At 50.6% G+C, this 18,386-nt stretch overlaps 2 protein-coding genes across 3 annotated transcripts in view; one reads left to right on the top strand and one right to left on the bottom strand.

Annotated features, from left to right (window-relative positions):
• The first annotated feature begins 1,981 nt into the window (after positions 1-1,981).
• On the top strand, positions 1,982-11,286 carry DDOST (dolichyl-diphosphooligosaccharide--protein glycosyltransferase non-catalytic subunit). Its single transcript, XM_023219773.2, has 11 exons — positions 1,982-2,323; positions 2,529-2,639; positions 7,301-7,387; positions 7,712-7,815; positions 7,957-8,051; positions 8,764-8,857; positions 9,090-9,238; positions 9,691-9,838; positions 10,504-10,624; positions 10,748-10,854; positions 10,942-11,286. The coding sequence occupies exons 1-11, from the start codon at positions 2,170-2,172 to the stop codon at positions 11,089-11,091; spliced, it is 1,320 nt and encodes a 439-aa protein (XP_023075541.1). The 5' UTR covers positions 1,982-2,169; the 3' UTR covers positions 11,092-11,286.
• A 319-nt stretch (positions 11,287-11,605) lies between these two features.
• PINK1 (PTEN induced kinase 1) overlaps positions 11,606-18,386 on the bottom strand; it is a 17,547-nt gene continuing 10,766 nt past the window's right edge. Inside the window, exons 4-9 of one of the 2 annotated variants that reach the window (XR_002733209.1) lie at positions 17,510-17,692; positions 16,451-16,614; positions 14,461-14,588; positions 13,860-14,096; positions 12,298-12,674; positions 11,608-12,257 (exon numbers count right to left, since the gene is read on the bottom strand). Coding sequence is in view for 1 of the 2 variants with exons in the window: in XM_023219772.1 (XP_023075540.1) it covers positions 12,417-12,674; positions 13,860-14,096; positions 14,461-14,588; positions 16,451-16,614; positions 17,510-17,692 (970 nt within the window). In the remaining variant the exon portion in view is untranslated. Of the gene's footprint in view, positions 12,675-13,859; positions 14,097-14,460; positions 14,589-16,450; positions 16,615-17,509; positions 17,693-18,386 lie in introns of both variants that reach the window. The other variant, XM_023219772.1, reaches the window with a different exon arrangement.

Consider the following 18,386-nt stretch of genomic DNA (forward strand, 5'->3'; position numbering starts at 1 on the left):
TGGGGATAACGCCCACCTCACAGGGTTCATGTGAAGATTAAATGAGATAGTATGTAAAGCTCCTGGGGCATAGCAGGTGCTCTGTGTTAGTCCTCCGCCTCCCTATTTTGTATCAATTTCCATGGCAGGCTCCACAAGACACATGCCTGCGCTCACACTCTTTAGAAGCTGGGGTGGGGGTGCTTAGATAGCTACAGAGATGTCCAGTCAGTGGCAGGCGGCAGTACGTCCTGAGTCGGAACAGGTGACATCAGGTCTTTTTAAAATTATTTTTATTTTCTTTTTTTGAGATGGAGTCTCGCTCTGTCACCCAGGCTGGAATGCAGTGGTGCCATCTCAGCTCACTGAAACCTCCGCCTCCCAGGTTCAAGCAATTCTCCTGCCTCAGCCTCATGAGTAGCTGGGATTGCAGGTGCCCGTCACCAAACCCGGCTAATTTTTTTTGTATTTTTAGTAGAGACGGGGTTTCAACATGTTGGCCAGGCTGGTCACGAACTCCTGACCTCAAGTGATCTGCCCGCCTCGGCCTGCCAAAGTGCTGGGATTACAGGTGTGAGCCACCGCACCTGGTCGAGATCAGGTCTTTATGGGGAACAAAGAGTGCCTTTGTGAAGGAAGCAGTGCTGGGTGGGGCTCCCAGAAAGGATGGAGAAGATCCCTGGAGGTTTAAGATGGGGGTGTAAGGAGGGCGCTCCTGGCGGAGAGCGCTGCAAAGCAAAAGGCAGGAGGTGTGGAAGTCAGGCTGTTAAAGGCTGGGCCATTCCTGTTGCATGGACGACCCGAGCAAGGACTGAGGGGGATGAGGCTGCTGAGATGAGTGTAGGTGAAGACCTGAGAGCAAAGAGCCTTGGGGTGTCCCTGTGCTGTGGCCGACTCCTAAACAACAGTTTAACACCGTTGGCTCTGAATTGGAGGTGCGCGGATGTGGTACTGTGTGTTGAGGGTGGAAGGGCAGGAGTTAGGGTGCAGGAGCCAGGAGCTCTGCAGAGGCTTATCTTGGGGCGGAGCCAGTGGGAATGGAGAGCAAGCAGAGTCCGTTAAGAAGATGCATGGAGGGAAGTTTTGATTTTTGCCCCATTTTTGGGTTGGTGGACAAGTGTCAGAAAGGAACTGCTACCTTCTGTCTCTACAGTTGCCGTCACCACTGGCCTCAGGATTGTGGTTGGGACGCAGAGGACAGTGGAAATCTTGCTGCTTGTGGTAGTTTTTACTTAGACCCCTGGTGGACAAAGGCAGGTCTGAGGTGAACCGGGTGGCCTCTGTGTTAACCTAGAAGAGGTGGGAGTCACATTATTGAATGGATGTTCAGTCTAGCCCGGCGCTAAGTGCTTCAAAACCTGCCATGTTCCTTCCAAGAGCTCAGAGATGAGTTAATTAAATGGCTGTTCCTAAGGCACACAGATAAGCAGCGAAGCTGGACCTCGTCCTTAGCCCTATTTACAGCCAGGGAAACTGTCCCGGAGAGAAGTGCAATGCCCGGGTAACGGCTAGTGAGAGATGCAGCTTGGAAACAGAACCATCGCTAGGCCAGTCCACTGCCCATCTACAGTCTCCAGCGTGGGCCACCGAGCTGGGCAGGACAGGCCCGTCCATGCCGTGGCCCCTGGAGCCGTGAGCCCCGGGAAGTTGGCTCCAAGTGCCCTGGCCCTGATCTTACTCTTCCAATCCCTCTTCCCTAGAGATGGTGGAGGTGGGGCTTAGTTCCTGATCCCGAGCCTTCCCAGGCCCAATGAAGACCCCGCCAGCGAGAAGGTGACTCCACAACCTGTCCGGGACGCGACGGTCAAGCCCAGGCAGAACCCCGCAAGCTCCATCGGGCAGCGGGCTCCAGACTAGGGAGCGGGAGGCCGGCCTGGGCGGAGCAAAGGGCTCTCGGCCTCGTTGATTGGCCGCGGCTGCAGAGCTGTCTCTCTAGGATTGAACCTTTTCTTTAGGGAGGCGGGGCCTTGATACACTCTCACCAATAGAGTTCAAGGAATCCGCCTCCCACCAGGACACTTCCGGTTGTGCTCTGCGCTCCTTACCGCCAAAGCTCCGGCTCTGGCGCCTAGCCCCGGCGTCTGCCGATCACTTCCGGGTGATGCTCCACTGCCGCGAGCCGCGATTGGGCTACCGTAGACGGGGTACTTCCGGTGTCCAGGTGCTGGGTTCTTTGGTAGGAGGAGGAAGATGGAGCGCAGCACCGCGGCCCGAGCTTGGGCCCTCTTTGGGTTGCTGCTGCCCTTGCTTGGCGCGGTTTGCGCCAGCGGACCCCGCACCTTAGTGCTGCTGGACAACCTCAACGTGCGGGAGACTCATTCGCTTTTCTTCCGGAGCCTGAAGGGTGAGAGCGGGGTCTGAGGGAGGAGCGTGTGGGGGCCTGGGGTTGTTACGGTATCGAGGGCATTGACCACTCTGCTCCCCACTCCCTTTCCTGGAGCAGACCGCCCGGGTCTGGCCTGCCGCTTGGGGTGCGGGTCCGCGAAGTCTGCAGCAGGGGTTTCCCTTCGCGTCCCGTCTTCCTCAACTACCTGTTTTTTCTTGTCCAGACCGGGGCTTTGAGCTCACATTCAAGACCGCTGATGACCCCAGCTTGTCTCTCATAAAGTATGGAGAATTCCTCTATGACAATCTCATCATTTTCTCCCCCTCGGTAGAAGGTAAGAGTTCCGCGTCGCCTCTAGCACTGGAATTCGAGACCCGGGACTGATGGATTGCTTTCTTCTGGTTCTTGGGCATGTCCTGGGTGATAGGATGGGCGCAGCTACCACGGAGATGAGAAAAATGCTCATTTCTGACCTGACCCTAGGAGGGGAGATCTTTCTGAAAGACACAGCTAAGGATTATGGAGTCAAGTGTTGCTGCAGACCATGGAACCCAGGACCCTGCTGCTCTACTGAGAAGGGAGTTTACTTTGTAAAGGGCCTGACCGAAAGATGGAAATCTCCTGGGTTGGGTTTGCCTGGGTGGAAAGAGGAAATGGCCTGTTATTAATATGGATTGCTATAAGGAGGCATTGTGCATTGTGGCAGTTGATCTTAAGAATTCAGATAGATTCATAGCCTTGGGCTGAAAAAAGAGCCTTAGCAATTATCTACCGGTCTACCCCTCCTCCCATTTGAGGCTGGATAGATAGGCCCAGCAGCCTCGCAGAGGGCTAGTTGTTTAACAGAATGAATATCTTGGCTAGATTATCCAATTTACACTTGAGTATTCCTGTTTTACGAGGCAATCCGCTCCACCACTGAACAATTCTGTTAAGAAGTTCTTATATTAAGCAAATATTGTCTTCTGCTTTATTTTGTTCTTAAGCTCCCCAGCACCTTAGAGAATAGATCTAATGCTTATTTTGCTTGGAGGCATGGCCTCCACATAGTCATAGCTTATTCAGTTGTTTCTCCTCCAGGCTGAACATCCCCAGCTCCTTGGCTGTTTCTCTTTTGCCATACTTTTTTGGTGAACATGTTAGTCATTCTCTTATTTGCTTCAGTTTATCTTTTTCTCAAAAGACTCAAGTTATCCCTAAGTAAGACAGGACTACCTTCCTCCCTTCAGTTGATGAAGCTTAGAAAGTTCTTCATTGGTGCTTTTTTTTTTTTTTTTTTTGAGACAGGGTCTTGCTCTGTCCCCCAGGCTGAGTGCAGTGGTGCGATCATGGCACACTGCAGCCTCTACCTCCCAGGCTCAAGGGATCCTCCCTCAGACTCTCGAATAACTGGGACCTGGCTTGTTTATTCTCTGTAGTTCACGTGAGATTCCGTTCCACCAAATCCCTCAAGTATTTTTCCTAGGCTTCTGTTACTTACTGTGTCACTACCAACTCCCTTGCAACATGTGCTTTTGGAATTGGCTTTTTGAAGGCAAGGTTAGTTAGGCGGATGTCACCCCCAATTGGTATAAGTTGAAATCTTCAGATGACTGGGCAGGTGAATGGAGGCTTCAGTGTAGTGATGGGTGGTTTGCCAAGTTTTTACTGTGTTTGAAACTTTGAAATAGGTACCATACAGTGGACTGGGGGAGATCTTAAGGATAGGGAGTCTGCCCTAGAGGAGTTCTTTCAGTCTGTTTTTGAGGAAATAAAAGTAAAGACCTGAAATGAGTTACCAAACCCTGTGTCAGGATGTAAGATGAAGTGGAAGCACTGACAGCTTGTATAGGTTGGAAAGAAAGAGGCAGTGAATGAGACTGGTCGGGAGCGGGCTGAGAGAGGATACTGTTGGTGGGAGAAACGGCAGAGTGTAAAACAGTGTTTCCCAAACTTTAGTCATTTGCACACATCCTTCATGGTTTTTACCATATTACATATCTCCTGTGCTAATAACTACCTAGTATTTTTCTTCAAATTGACTTGTTAAAAAGAAAAAAAAAAAGGCTAGGTACAATAGATTATCTCTGTAATCCCATCACTTTGGGAGGCCGAGGCAGAAGGATCGCTTGAGTCCAGGAGTTTGAGACCAGCCTGGGCAACATAGTGAGACCTCATCTCTACAAAAAATGAACAAAATTAGCTGGGCGTGGGGCACATGTCTCTAGTCCCAGCTACTGGGGAAGCCGAAGTGGGAGGATTGCTGACCCTCGGTGGTCAAGGCTGCAGTGAGCTGAGATCATGCCAACTGCACTCCAGCATAAGCGACAGAGCAAGACTCTGTTTCAAAAAAGAAAAAAAAAAAAAAAAACTAAAATAACATTTTAAAAGGGAACCAATAGTGAGCCCAGAATCACCACTGAAAATGGAAATCCAGTGTCGTCACTTGATGTACGTAGAAGGTAACTATAAATAGAATAAAAACAACATCCATTAGTTCTGGCCAGATACTGCTGCCTGCTGAAGGCTTTGAACCTGAGGTTCCCTCTTGGAAAGAGATTAGCAAGCATTAGAAGTTCTAACAACTAGTATCAAACTAAGACATTCTCTTTGATGGAGAAAACTTGAAAAGGAAGGGGAGTAACTTTCTGTCTCTGAGATTCAAGGTTATTTAAAGCCCGGTTCCCGCATTTCTGTTGCCGCCTTTTCTGCCTCTGGTGGAGTGGGTCCTACACTTTGGAAGGTGCTGCTGCAGGAAATCCTCAGGCGTTCCTTGGGAGGAGGCTGCAGGGTAGGGTTCAGGGTGTAGGGGTTTGGTGTCTGCTCCCAGGGCCCTGCCCTGGTCCCATGACCACTGTCACTGTCATTCTCTCAGGTGTGTGAGTGCTGGCCTGGCTTCCCTCTCCATGTTCCAGTGGCTTCTTTGCCCTCTCTGACATCGGAAGGCTCCCAGGTCACTGGCAGTCATGGCTACAAGGGAAGAAATTTTCAGCGCATCCTCTATACCCGGGAAAAACTGGATCCCTGTTATAGATGGGGAAATGGATTCAGAAGGGTGAAGGAATTTGCCTAGTTTTAACCCCAGGTGGTCTCAATTTCAAAGCCCGTGTTCTCTCTACCTTACAAGAGTTCCTCAACAGGTGCACTCTTGACATTTCAGACTGGATAATTTTTTACATTGAGGCTGTCCTGTGTACTGTAGGGTGTTGAACAGCACCCCGGGCCTCTGCCCATTCATGCCAGTAGCCACTTCCCTGTTATGTGACAGCGAAGAAATGTCTCCAGACATTGCTCTGAGGGGCAAAATTGCCCAAGATTGCAGCCACTGCACTGCCAATAGGCTGCTTTTGGAATGTCTAAGACTGCCTGGCCTCTCTGAAGGAGAGTGGATAGATGGCTTTTTGAATGCAGCATGGGGGCAGAGGTAGACAGTACAGGAGCGTCTGTGTATGCCTGAAGGTCAGGTAAGGCACTTTTATTTTCTGCTGAAGATTACCCCTCAAGAAACAGGGCTCTTCTATTCAGATCTTTACAAAGTTATTTCCACCTGCTACTGGGGGTCTAATGGACACACTTCTCTGTCCAGTCTCAGAAATTGGCACGTCCATCCTTCCGGTTGCTCAGCCAGACTTCTTGGAGCGTTTCTGAGGCCCCTGTCGAAGCATCAGCAGGCCCTACGGCTGTGCCCTCAGAAGGCGTGGAAGCCTGCTGCGCCTCCCTCTGTTGCTGCTGCACAGTCAGCTCAGCACTCTTCACTGCCTAGATTTTCACAGTGGCCTTCTAACCCATCACCACGGCCACTCTCACCCTCGTACCCTAGTCTCTACCCTGCCGCCAGGATCATCCTTCAAAAATAGGAAGGAGATCCTGCCAGGCTCCTGCTCAGAATCCTCCAGCAGCTCCCCACGACAGGGCCCTTGTGTGGGGTGCAGAGCCCTGCACAGCCTGGGCCCTCACTTCACCCGGCCTTACCTCCTGCTGCTCACTCCTTTCTTTCCAGCTAAGCCACACTGGGCCCCTTGCTGGTGACTGTGCCCACCCGCCTTGGGGACTTGGTACCTGGTGTTCACTATGCTGGGAATCCTCTGACCCCACAGACTGCCTGGCTCACACTTACATCTTCTCAGATGCCACTTGCAGGTCTTCCCTAAACAGCCTTGGCACAAGAGCTCCCCTCCCACACTGTCCACTTTGTTTTTCTTCTCGGCTCACAGAATCACTCATTTAATGAATAAATGGATTACTGAGCACTTCCTTCATTACCTTAGGTTGAACATCAGAGTACACTTTGGGGAGACTCTGGAGCCTCAAATAGCCCCACCCAGTGCTAGTTTTAGATGTTTATGGCAGTAGTCACATGACCCAATTAATTGACCAAAAAAGGATAGGATCTCACAGTTACAAATGTTGGAAATTAATGAGCCCTTTTGGTGATCACTTTTTAAAAAGCAGTGTACTGGGTGGCTCTGTTGTGGATGTCATGGATAGAATCTGTAGGATTAATAAGGAAAAATGGGTTAATGCCAGACCAGGGAGTACTGGTGTCAAGTGACGGCATCACCAGCGATGCAGAAGTGCTCTTCCTCAAACCATTCAGACGGAGCGGAGTTGCCAGGCTCTGGAAACTGACTCCAGTGATCAGCGTCACTAGTGTGAAAGGTGCAGGTGATGAGATGAAATATGAGCAGTACAACATTTCCAAATGCGTATTTCCTATGTGACTTGAAATATGTACAGCTTACTTGACCAGTGCAATTAGTGGATGTTTGACTGTTTCCTCCAAACCTCCAGAAGTTTCTAAGTCCGAGCCATAATTTTGAGTCTTCACGCTGGAAGGATGGGGCCTTTCCCGTTCTGGGATGTGGTGCTCGTAACCTCTCCCTCATTGTGGCCCCCAGAGAGTGCTGCTCTGTGAGTGATCGTGGCTGCTCTGCCCTTCATATCCCCTCCCTGCCAGTGTCAAGAGGAGCAGGGAGAGGAGACCTCTGGGTCACTGTGTCTGGTGCCTGCTTTCAGATTTTGGAGGCAACATCAATGTGGAGACCATCAGTGCCTTTATTGACGGTGGAGGCAGTGTGCTGGTAGCTGCCAGCTCAGACATTGGTGAGTCCGACCTGGGAGGTTCTGGTGCTTTCCACTTCTCCAGGGAGTTGGAGAGCATTACAAACAGAAGCTGCCAAAGTAGCATTCACTGGGTGCGCCTTAGCTGGGGAGTCAGTGAGGGAACTGTTTTATCAGTTCAGATTGTGACTCCTGGAGGCAGAATACCATGCTGCTGTCCAGCAGTCCATTTGGGGCTGAGCCCAGCCGGATGAAGCTGCAGGGCACTGGGGCTGACTGGCAGAGAGGGAGTCACAATGAAGCCAGGACAGTTGGCCCAAGGTCCCCCTGTAAGGGCTCAGCCAGGTGTCTCTTGGGTCTCTGCAGGTGACCCTCTTCGAGAGCTGGGCAGTGAGTGCGGGATCGAGTTTGATGAGGAGAAAACGGCTGTCATTGACCATCACAACTATGACATCTCAGACCTTGGCCAGGTAATCAGGCCTGTCACCCTCCAGGTTTCAGGGACATATGGCAAAGCTCTGCCTAGCCAAAATCCAAGAGGGCGTGAGGAGGTTCTCCCTGCCTTCAGGAACCTTTTCCTGACCACCCACCTCTCCATCTGCTCTTTGCAGCATACGCTAATTGTGGCTGACACTGAGAACCTGCTGAAGGCCCCAACCATCGTTGGGAAATCATCTCTAAATCCCATCCTCTTTCGAGGTGTTGGGTGAGTGAGCAGGAAGAGACCAGCAGAAACCTAGGGGAATAAGGGGGTCACTTAATTTTTTTGGGAAATCAAGCCAAAATTGTGATTCTTTGGGGGTATATAGATGGGATTAATTTATTATATTAAGTCAAGGCCAAGTACAGTGGCTCACACCTGTAATCCCAGCACTTTGGGAAAGCCTAGGCAGGAGGATCACTTGAGGCCAGGAGTTTGAGACCAGCCTGGGCAACATAGTGAGAGCTCCTCTCTTAACACACACACAAAAATAGTTGGCTGGGCGCGGTGGCTTATGCCTGTAATCCCAGCACTTTGGGAGGCTGAGGCTCAGATCCCCTGAGTTCAGGAATTCGAGACTAACCTGGCCAACATGGTAAAACCCTGTCTCTACTAAAAATACAAAAATTAGCTGGGCATGGTGGTGTGCGCCTGTAATCCCAGCTACTTGGGAGGCTGATGCAAGGGAATGTCTTGGACCCGGGAGGCGGAGGTTGCAGTGAGCCAAGATCGTGCCACTGCACTGCAGCCTGGGCGACAGAGTGAGATCTGTCTTCAAAACAAAAAGTCAAACTCCATTGTTATAGCAAGACAAGAGCTAAGTGGTTGGCAATTAAGAAAAAAGGATTCATTCCTGGAAAGAACTGGCTCTCGGGGATCCCATGTCCTTGGACTCAGTTCCTGGGGCCAGTGCTGGGTTGCTCTCGTCCTCCTGCAGGATGGTGGCTGATCCTGATAACCCTTTGGTGTTGGACATCCTGACGGGCTCTTCCACCTCTTACTCCTTCTTCCCAGATAAGCCTATCACTCAGGTAAGGGCTTCACAACCTTGAGCCTTCGAAATAAGAATGCAGCAGAACAGCACATTTGGCTGAGGTGGAGGAAGTGACAAGTTGGTGGGGTGGGGCATGGGCAGAAGCGGTGTGGTCTCAGCCTTCCCCTTCAGGGTCGTTTTGGTCTGGCCTGCTGTCCTCTTGCTCGGGAGGCGCGGCAGCTTTTCCCTTACTTGGAACTGCTTGGGTCACAGCCTTGTTTTGTTCCCAGTATCCACATGCGGTGGGGAAGAACACCCTCCTCATTGCTGGGCTCCAGGCCAGGAACAATGCCCGTGTCATCTTCAGCGGCTCCCTCGACTTCTTCAGCGACTCCTTCTTCAACTCAGCAGTGCAGAAGGCAGCACCTGGCTCCCAGAGGTAGCTGCCAGGAGGCTTAGGGGCCGGGGATCCAGGTGGTGCAGTCTGTGTATATGGGGAGGACTCAGAAGGGGAAGGAGGAGGCTTTTAGCTCAAAGTGTCAGAGGCTGAGTGTTTCAGATGCTGTCAGATTATTTCAGGGCTTTATTGCTATATTGCTGGTATTGGCACTTCCAGTTCTTTAAGGTAGTAGTGACATCTAGAGATGAGATCCCTAACCTCCCCGTTCCTTTTAGAAAATTGTGTATTTGTTGTGCAAATGACACCCAGAGCAGTAACACCTAACCACCCGTATCTTTTCGTTTTTTCCTGTGTTCCTTTTAACCATGGGTCCCTACAGGCAGAACTTTGCGAGGGCATTGTCATGGTGGACATGAGTGGTCCTGCCCATCAGGCACCACTGGAAAGAAGGTGGCTCTGGTGCCCAAGCTTCTCCTGTTTCCCTCCTGCAGGTATTCCCAGACAGGCAACTATGAGCTAGCTGTGGCCCTCTCCCGCTGGGTGTTCAAGGAGGAGGGTGTTCTCCGTGTGGGGCCTGTGTCCCATCACCGGGTGGGCGAGACAGCCCCACCCAATGCCTACACTGTCACTGACCTAGTGGTAAGAGATGCTTGGGGTGGGAGGGCCCCAAGGGTTTGCCAAGCTGACTGGGCTCAGCTCAGAAGCACTTATTGAACACTTCTGTGCTGGCCTAAAGGGCATACATTAAAGATGAAGAAGTTAATCCTTACACCCGAGCATGCCAGGTTCGATGCAGAGCCTGGCATGAAAACTGACGTCCTAATAGGAGCCCTTCTTTTGAAGAGGTATGTGTATTTGCTAAGGGTGGCAGCAGTGGGAGGGGCTTCACTGATTAACTCTGCCCAGGAAGTTGGACTTAATAAGAGAAACGACATTTCAGTTAGGTCATTAGGATGAATTTGTTAGGTGAGAGAAAGCGAATATGGAAGCATGAATGCTTGAAAGTGCCTGGCACATTCCGGGTCAGCAGGGTGGTCTGGGTCCAGACTTTGATGGGCCATAATACCGTGTGAAGGCATTTGAGCCTTCAGAGAGGAGGCAGAGATGCTGTGTTGGGGGATTAACCTTGCTGAGGAGAGAGATTGGTTACTGATCAGGACCAGGTGGCAGGGCATCTGCAGGTCTTCTGAACTCCTCGGCGTTCCTGCCATGTTCGTCGGGTGGGAATTAGTGCAGCTCTGCCTGCAGGTGGTGGCACACCTCCAGTCACGGCCAGCCGTGGCTAACCTGGCCTTTTATCTCAGGAGTACAGCATCGTGATCCAGCAGCTCTCAAATGGGAAATGGGTCCCCTTTGATGGCGATGACATTCAGCTGGAGTTTGTCCGCATCGATCCTTTTGTGAGGACCTTCCTGAAGAAGAAAGGTGAGTGTAGTTCCTGCACAAGGATACTGCCGGAAACGGCCCCAGTCCTCACTTGCTCCCGTGGCCCAACCAGGAAACGCTCTGGGAAACCCCTCCCGGTTATTCACGTTGGTTCTTCTGCAGGTGGCAAATACAGCGTTCAGTTCAAGTTGCCCGATGTGTATGGTGTATTCCAGTTTAAAGTGGATTACAACCGGCTAGGCTACACACACCTGTACTCTTCCACTCAGGTAAACATAGGTGACAGCCTGTTTTCAGCTAGCATGTTCCCTGCCTGGGCTCTGCAGTGGCCAGGTGTTGCTACCTCTGTCCTGCAGGTATCCGTGCGGCCACTCCAGCACACACAGTATGAGCGCTTCATCCCCTCGGCCTACCCCTACTACACCAGTGCCTTCTCCATGATGCTGGGGCTCTTCATCTTCAGCATCGTCTTCTTGCACATGAAGGAGAAGGAGAAGTCTGACTGAGGGGCCAGAGCCCTGGGACTCTGCACAGTGTGGAGACGGGGCGGGGCGGGGGTTATTAGGATTGGTGGTTTTATTTTGCTTTGTTTAAAGCCATGGGAGAATGGCACAACTTTACCTCTGCGGGAGATGTAACACTGAGAGCCAAGGGGTGGGAGTCGGGATAATTTCTATGTAAGTTTTTCCACTTCGAATTGCTAATTGGCATTTTTCATATGTGCAGTCACTCTCATTTCTAAAATAAAGAGCGACGTTGCCCTCAAATTTCACCTTGCCTCCATCCTGCTTTGCTAACGGCTGTGGGTGGGGATTGCTGTTTGGTGATGACTGGATACAAAGTCTTAAGTGGCTTCATGAATTTTGCCTAGGACTGGACTGTCTTTAACTGTGAAATGATGATTCTTCCTAACATCTCCTCAAAGGATACAAGAAAGTTGCTAGTAGACCGAGGGGTGGGAATCACTGAAATGGAAAATCTAGAATGACAGTGCTGGGGAAGAGAAAACTAGAACAGCTTAGTTGAAGAGAACCTTAACTGCATGTTGACGTTGCTTTATTTAGGCAATAGCTGTGTTCCTAAAAATCATGTATAAAGTTAGACGTGAGATCTCTTCCCCAATGTTGATACCTGCCCACAAAATGTTCTCACCTTCAGAGTGTAAGAATCATTCTTAAAGCCAAATATTCAGTTCAAGGCACATACGTCATCTGCAGTTGTAAATTTGCATTTAATATTTCACAATTCCTGTAAGAGAGGCTAGTCAGGAGGGAAGCTCTCAAGTGTAAATCCCCACACTTACTGCTCATCAGTCACTTCCGCTATGTGAGATTAATTCAGTAGCTGGTCCAGAACACACAGCTTGGGAATACAGAGGCCCAGGCCTCACGCAGATGTTTCCCACTCCTGTAACTGAACGTGCTGACCCGTGCTGATAGCTGCCTTCGTCCAGGTGGCAAATGCAGACACGCTACGCTGCCTCCTTCAAACGAGTTCCTCACGTTAGGGGCAAAGGTCACAGCCAAACTCTGCCACTGACAGCCAGTGCCTTGGCCTGGAGCCTCTATGTGGATGCAGGCTTACCCCTCCTCAGTTCAGCTTCATCTACTAGACTGGCTTGGCCATTCACTTTTCAGATGTCTGTGAGCACAGGACTGCAGACTGAACTCTGACTCAAGTTCTTCCATTTGCCAAGCCCGAGGATTTTTCTGGCTAACCAGCCCTCTCTGCGCCATCTTGTCTCCTGACTCCCACCCTCACCATTCACAGACCATCGCGACACAGAGGATGCCAAGTTCTTTTAGTAATTCACCAGCTCCATGCAGGGACATCACAGGGCTGCCCTCCATGAGCAGAGAAGGAGGGCTGCCTGGCAGAGCGTTTCACACTCCAGGTTAGCCAGAAAGAGCATCTTCATTTTTGTTTCCACACAACACTTCTCTGTGAGCCTGTTGGCCAACAAAGTGGCAGCCGATTGTTGGAGGAGCCAGCCAACCATCTTATCTAACTTCAGATTCTTCAGGGCTAGAATCTGTTCACCCCAGAGGCTTAGATGAAGCACATTTGCAGCTACTCGGGCAGATGGTCTCTGCAACAGGAAGGGAAGCTAAAGTTAGAACATCTGTTAATGCTGTCTCAACCCAAAGCCTGCTTTGTTAGTGAGGGTCTTCCTTTCTCTGGTCCCAACCCAGTTCTTCCTCTACTCTATCTCCTACTGATGCCCTTCACTCAGGTGACAAATACTGCCTGCCCCCTCCCCGTGCTCCAAGCTTTTCCACATGTACACCTCTGCATGGGGTAGCATGCATTGTTGAAATAGCCTTTCCCCCCGGTGGAAAGCCCAGTGCCTCTTGTGCACAGCTATCTGGTCCCTTGTACCAGGTAAGTTGCCTCCTATCATTTCATAACTGGTTGCACCTGTTATTCTAACCTTCACTGTGCACCAAGATAGCCGGCCACGTACAGAGAGCGGTTAACGGAGTGGCAGAACAGTGCTGGGACGCAGTTATGGCTCAGCTCTTTGCACTAAGCCTGCCCCTGAGCCAGCTGCCACTCCAATTATGGCTTCAGATAGGTCTGCCTAGGATTCCTTTATATCAATTTCACAACGTCCAGATCTGCTCTCAGGAGATGTTCTCCATCTCTCTCTCTCTCATCACTTCTCAGCTGTTCCCATGCTACATCTCCATTAAACGTTTCTCAAAAATACACCCTTTTCTCTCTGAATAGCTTTTTTTTTTTTTGAGACAGAGTCTTGCACTGTCACCTAGGCCGGAGTGCCGTGGTGCGATCTTGGCTCACTGCAACCTCTGTCTCCCGGGTTCAAGTGATTCTCCTGCTTCAGCCTCCTGAGTAGGTGGAATTACAGGCATGCGCCATGGCACCTGGCTAATTTTTGTATTTTTATTACAGATGGGGTTTTACCACGTTGACCAGGCTGGTCTGGAACTCCTGGTCCCAAGTGATCCGCCCACCTCGGCCTCCCCAAGTGCTGGGATTATAGGCGTGAGCCACCGTGTCTGGCCTCTGAACAACTTTTTAAGCAACTAAAAAAGCCACAGGAGTTGAACTGCTGGGATTCTGACTATGATGTGACTAGCGCTCCTACTCCTACCTACGTTAAAATCTGTTTTTTGTTCTCCTGTAACTAGCCTTTACCTTCGTAACACAGAGGATCTGTCACTGTGGCTCTGGCCCAAACCTGACTTTCACTCTGGAACGAGAACAGAGGTTTCCATCCACACCATGCCCTCGAAGCCCAGGACAGCCTCACCTTGCTGGCCTCTCGCTGGAGCAGTGCCCTCACCAGCTGTCTCACGTCTGGAGGCACCGACTCGGGCAGTGCGGGTAGCTGAGCCTCTTGGTAGCTGCGGCTCTCAAGGTGGGCCTTGCCCTGGCTGTAGAAGGGATTGACAAGCCCGAAGATTTCATAGGCGATGGCTCCCACTGCCCAGGCATCAGCCTTGCTGTAGTCAATCACTGCCCTGGGGCCAGGACGGGCCGTGGACACCTGTTCAGAAGCAGTGGGTGAGACACCGTGCTGCCCGCTTATCTAACCTTTTCATGTCCTGCACGTCACCTGATTCATGGGCTAATCTGAACTCTGTCCCAAGGAACCCGGAGCTTGAGTGAGCTGTGGCTCAGACTCAGAAGGGGTCTGCTTAGACCGCCTGGTTTATGTGACAGGACTCACACTGCCCTGGAACATGAGGGAAAGTCGGAGGAAAGCGAAGTGGCAGGGAAAGAACTTGTGCCAAATTATGGATCAGAAAAGATGGAGGTGTTGGGTGATCACAGGCATCAAGTCTCCTTCTGCACTCTGTGGACGCGTGGGGGAAGGGCTGCCGATGGTGCATGACAGGCTCGGGACTCACCTCCGGGGCCATCAGGCAGCCGTTTCCGCCTCGATCCACGTACCAGCTGCTGAAGGGCAACTGCAGGCCGATGCTCTCATCAGCCAGGCAGCAGCCAAAATCTGCGATCACCAGCCAGGGGCAGCCGTCTGGGAAGGAGCAAGCAAAGTGACCGATTCTCCTCCCCTCCTTCCCTCCAAGAGGCCCTCCTATGTCCCTACTAAAGCCACCAGCAAGACATGGCTGACAGGGGCTAATGGCTCAGTGTTGGCCCAGGAGGCCAGCAAGGCCTGAGAGCTGATCAGAAGGGCCTGCTGTGTGAACACGGAAATGCCTCCAGGAAGTATGGGCTGCAAAATCCCCAGGCAAAGGACTGTGTAAGAGTGTGGCTCAATTTAGATCATGTTCTAGCAACTGGAGCTGTCCCCAAGACCAAAGCTAGAGCTACAGCTTGGTTCAAATGATCTCCAAGGGCCCTTTATGCCCCCAAAGTCTTTGATTTGAATTTGAAACCCCAAATCCAAACGTAAGAACCAGGTGCATTAAGAATCAGTTATTGCCGGGTATGGTGGCCTGTAATCCCAGCATTTTGGGGGGCCAAGGCAGATAGATTACCTGAGGTCAGGAGTTCAAGACCAGCCTGGCCAACATGGTGAAACCCCCGTCTCTACTAAAAATACAAAAAAAACTAGCCAGGCATGGTGGTGTATGCCTGTAATTCCAGCTACTCGGGAGGCCGAGACAGGAGAATCACTTGAACCTGGGAGGTGGAAGCTGCAGTGAGCTGAGATGGTGCCACTGCACTCCATCCAGCCTGGGCAACAAAGCAAGACTCTTGTCTCAATCAATCAATCAATCATGCCAGTTCCTCTAGTCAATTATTTTAAATCTTCTAGATCAAAAAGGTATCAGATGTATGACTCTCCTTTACAATTTTCACAGGCAAGTGGCCATTCAGCTTCTACTTGAATGCTTCCAGTGGTGGGCAATTCATTTCCAAAGGCAATTGGGCTTACATTTGGACAGCTTTCATTGTTTGAAAGTTTTATTTACTTATTTTGAGACGGAGTCTCTCTCTGTCACCAGGCTGGAGTGCAGTGGCATAATCTCGGCTCACTATAACCTCCCCATCCCGGGTTCAAGCGATTCTCCTGCCTCAGCCTCCCGAGTAGCTGGGACTACAGGCACGCGCCACCACACCCAGCTAATTTTTGTATTTTTAGTAGAGATGGGGTTTCACCATGTTGGCCAGGATGGTCTCAATCTCTTGACCTGGTGATCCACCTGCCTTGGCCTCTCAAAGTGCTGGGATTACAGGTGTGAGCCACCACACCCGGCCGAAAATTATTTTTTATATAATGAGCTAAAGTCTACTTCTCTTTTACTTTATTAATTTTTTTTTGACAGGATCTCACTCTGCTGCCCAGGCTGGAGTACAGTGGCACATTCATACCTCACTGCAGACTCTTAACTCCAAGGCTAAAGTGATCCTCTGACCTCAGCCTCCCAAGTAGCTGGGGCTACAGGTGCATGCCACCATGCCTGGCTAACTTTTTTTCTGGCTAAAACACACACACACACACACACACACACACACACATATATATATATATATATATTTTTTTGTAGAGAAGGGATCTCATTCTGTTTCCCAGGCTGGTCTTAAACTCCTGGCCTCAAGCAATCCTCCCACCCTAGCCTCCCAAAGTGTTGGGATTACAGGTGTGAGCCACTGTGCCTGGTCTCTTTATTTATCTAGGAAAACTTGCAGCACTGAGGTCCTTGTTCTTTAAGTGGGCGACAGAAAGGAACTTAGGGGCGCTGTCTCTCTGCAAAGAGAGAACAAAAACCCCTGTTCTGAGGGAGAGATTGCTCACCTCTCATGTACAGAGCTAAATGAAGACATGACTTAGAAGACAAAACCAGAGAGGACCTGAAGAGTCGGTCCTAAATGCTCCTGATCCACCCTCTAGGGCCCCTGGACAGCTCTGATGGTGCAGTAGGTTCCTACCTGGGTCCAGCTCCACAAGGATGTTGTCGGATTTCAGGTCTCTGTGCGCGATGCCCTGTTGAACCAGATGGTCCACGCCTTCCAGCAGCTGCAGCATCATCATGGTGGCGAGGCGGGGGCTGGGTGTGTTCACGCGAAGGTACTGGCGCAGGGTACAGGGATAGCTGGTGGAGAGGGGACAGGGCCTCTGGCTACCACACATCGACAACTTCCAATACCTTTTTTTTTTTTTTTGAGATGGAGTCTCACTCTGTTGCCAGGCTGGAGTGCAGTAGCATGATCTCGGCTCACTGCAACCTTCACCTTCTAGGTTCAAGCAATTCTCCTACCTCAGCCTCCCGAGTAGCTGGGATTACAGGTGCCCGCCACCACACCAGGCTAATTTTTGTATTTTTAGTAGAGATGCAGTTTTGCCATGTTGGCCAGGCTGGTCTCCAATTCCTGACCTCAAGTGATCTACCCACCCCGGCCTCCCAAAGTGCTGGGATTACAGGCGTGAGTCACCATGCCTGGCCTCCTAATACCTTAATCACTGTTTGGGTTAGGTTGTTCCTCTCCCCCTTCTAGGAGCATTTTGACTCCCATTTTTCCCCAGCATCCCCCAGCATCCTTTCTGTTCCCTCCCACTCACCATCCTGAAATTAGGAAGTGAGGACTGGGGCTTCCTATGTTCAAAGTAACGGTGCAGATAATTATTTCCTTAAAATAAAACGCCCACTATAGCAAAGTTAGGGGATACAGAGGGTGAGGAAGGAGGACTGTTTTTATGTTAAAAACAGATAAGGCCAGCCACAGAAAAGGTTAACAGTCCAGTGGACCAAAAGGACTAGGTGACAAGTATGTTCTGGATGAAGATGAGAGTTTGTTTCCATGAAAAATTGTCCCACAGGGAAAATGCTCTCCAGGGCAGATATGCTCCCTCTGCATAGCTTTTGTCTCCTGAAGGGTGATGACCCTGTTCTCCGAAACCCCCTGGTCAAGGTGCACGTGGAGGGCAGGGACCACCTCGCCTTGGGAGATGTAGCAGCTTCAAGGCCCTGCCGCACCACTGCCACTTACTTCTTCATAACGAGGAACAGCGTCCGGCCGTGGCCCAGGCCTTCAGGGTGGAGGCGTGGGGGCAGCACATCAGGGTAGTCAACCAGGGCCCCGGGTAGCAGTGGCACGGAAGAGGTGAAAGCGCGGAGAACCCGGATGATGTTGGGGTGAGGGGCTAGTTGCTTGGGACCTCTCTTGGATTTTCTATTCAGGCAAGTGAGACAAACATATGAGGCCAGCATCAGATACAACACCTGGAAAGACAATAACCTAAGGCAACACCAACACTGGCACTGACATTCATTATTCACTTACTAGCAAATGTTTACCTTGCTATGTGCCAGGTACTGTACATGGTGTTGGAGAACACATCTGATGACTCCCCTACCCATCCTTCAATCCATTTGTCCATCCATCCATCCGTCCACCCATCCATCCTATCCATCCCAAGTGGCAGAACATAGGTGGAGACACCCTAGAATCAGACTGCCTAGGTTCCAGGTCTACCACTTGAGTCCTTGGCTGAGTTACAGTAGCCCCAATCTTATCCACAGTTTTGCTTTCTACAATTTCAGTTATCCACAGTCTGAGAATAGGTGAGTATAAGAAGATATTTAGAAGAGAGAGAGAGAGAGGCCACATGCACATAACTTTTATTACAGTATATTGTCATAATTATTCTATTTTATTAGTTATTATCTTTAATTTTTTACTGTGCCTAATTTATAAATTAAACTTTACCATAGGTATGTGTGTATAAGAAAAAACACAGGGGCCGGGCGTGGTGGCTCACGCCTGTAATCCCAGCACTTTGGGAGGCTGAGGCGGGTGGATCACAAGGTCAGGAGATCGAGACCATCCTGGCTAACACGGTGAAACCCCGTCTCTACTAAAAATA

The sequence above is a fragment of the Piliocolobus tephrosceles genome, chromosome 1 (genome assembly GCF_002776525.5).
Source record: "Piliocolobus tephrosceles isolate RC106 chromosome 1, ASM277652v3, whole genome shotgun sequence".
Lineage (NCBI taxonomy): Eukaryota > Metazoa > Chordata > Mammalia > Primates > Cercopithecidae > Piliocolobus > Piliocolobus tephrosceles.

Coding starts and splice junctions, on each gene's coding strand:
- DDOST (XM_023219773.2), top strand. CDS start 2,170: ATGGAGCGCAGCACCGCGGCCCGAGCTTGGGCCCTCTTTGGGTTGCTG. Junction 9,239..9,690: donor GCAGCACCTGGCTCCCAGAG/GTAGCTGCCAGG, acceptor TCCCTCCTGCAG/GTATTCCCAGACAGGCAACT. Junction 10,855..10,941: donor ACCTGTACTCTTCCACTCAG/GTAAACATAGGT, acceptor TCTGTCCTGCAG/GTATCCGTGCGGCCACTCCA.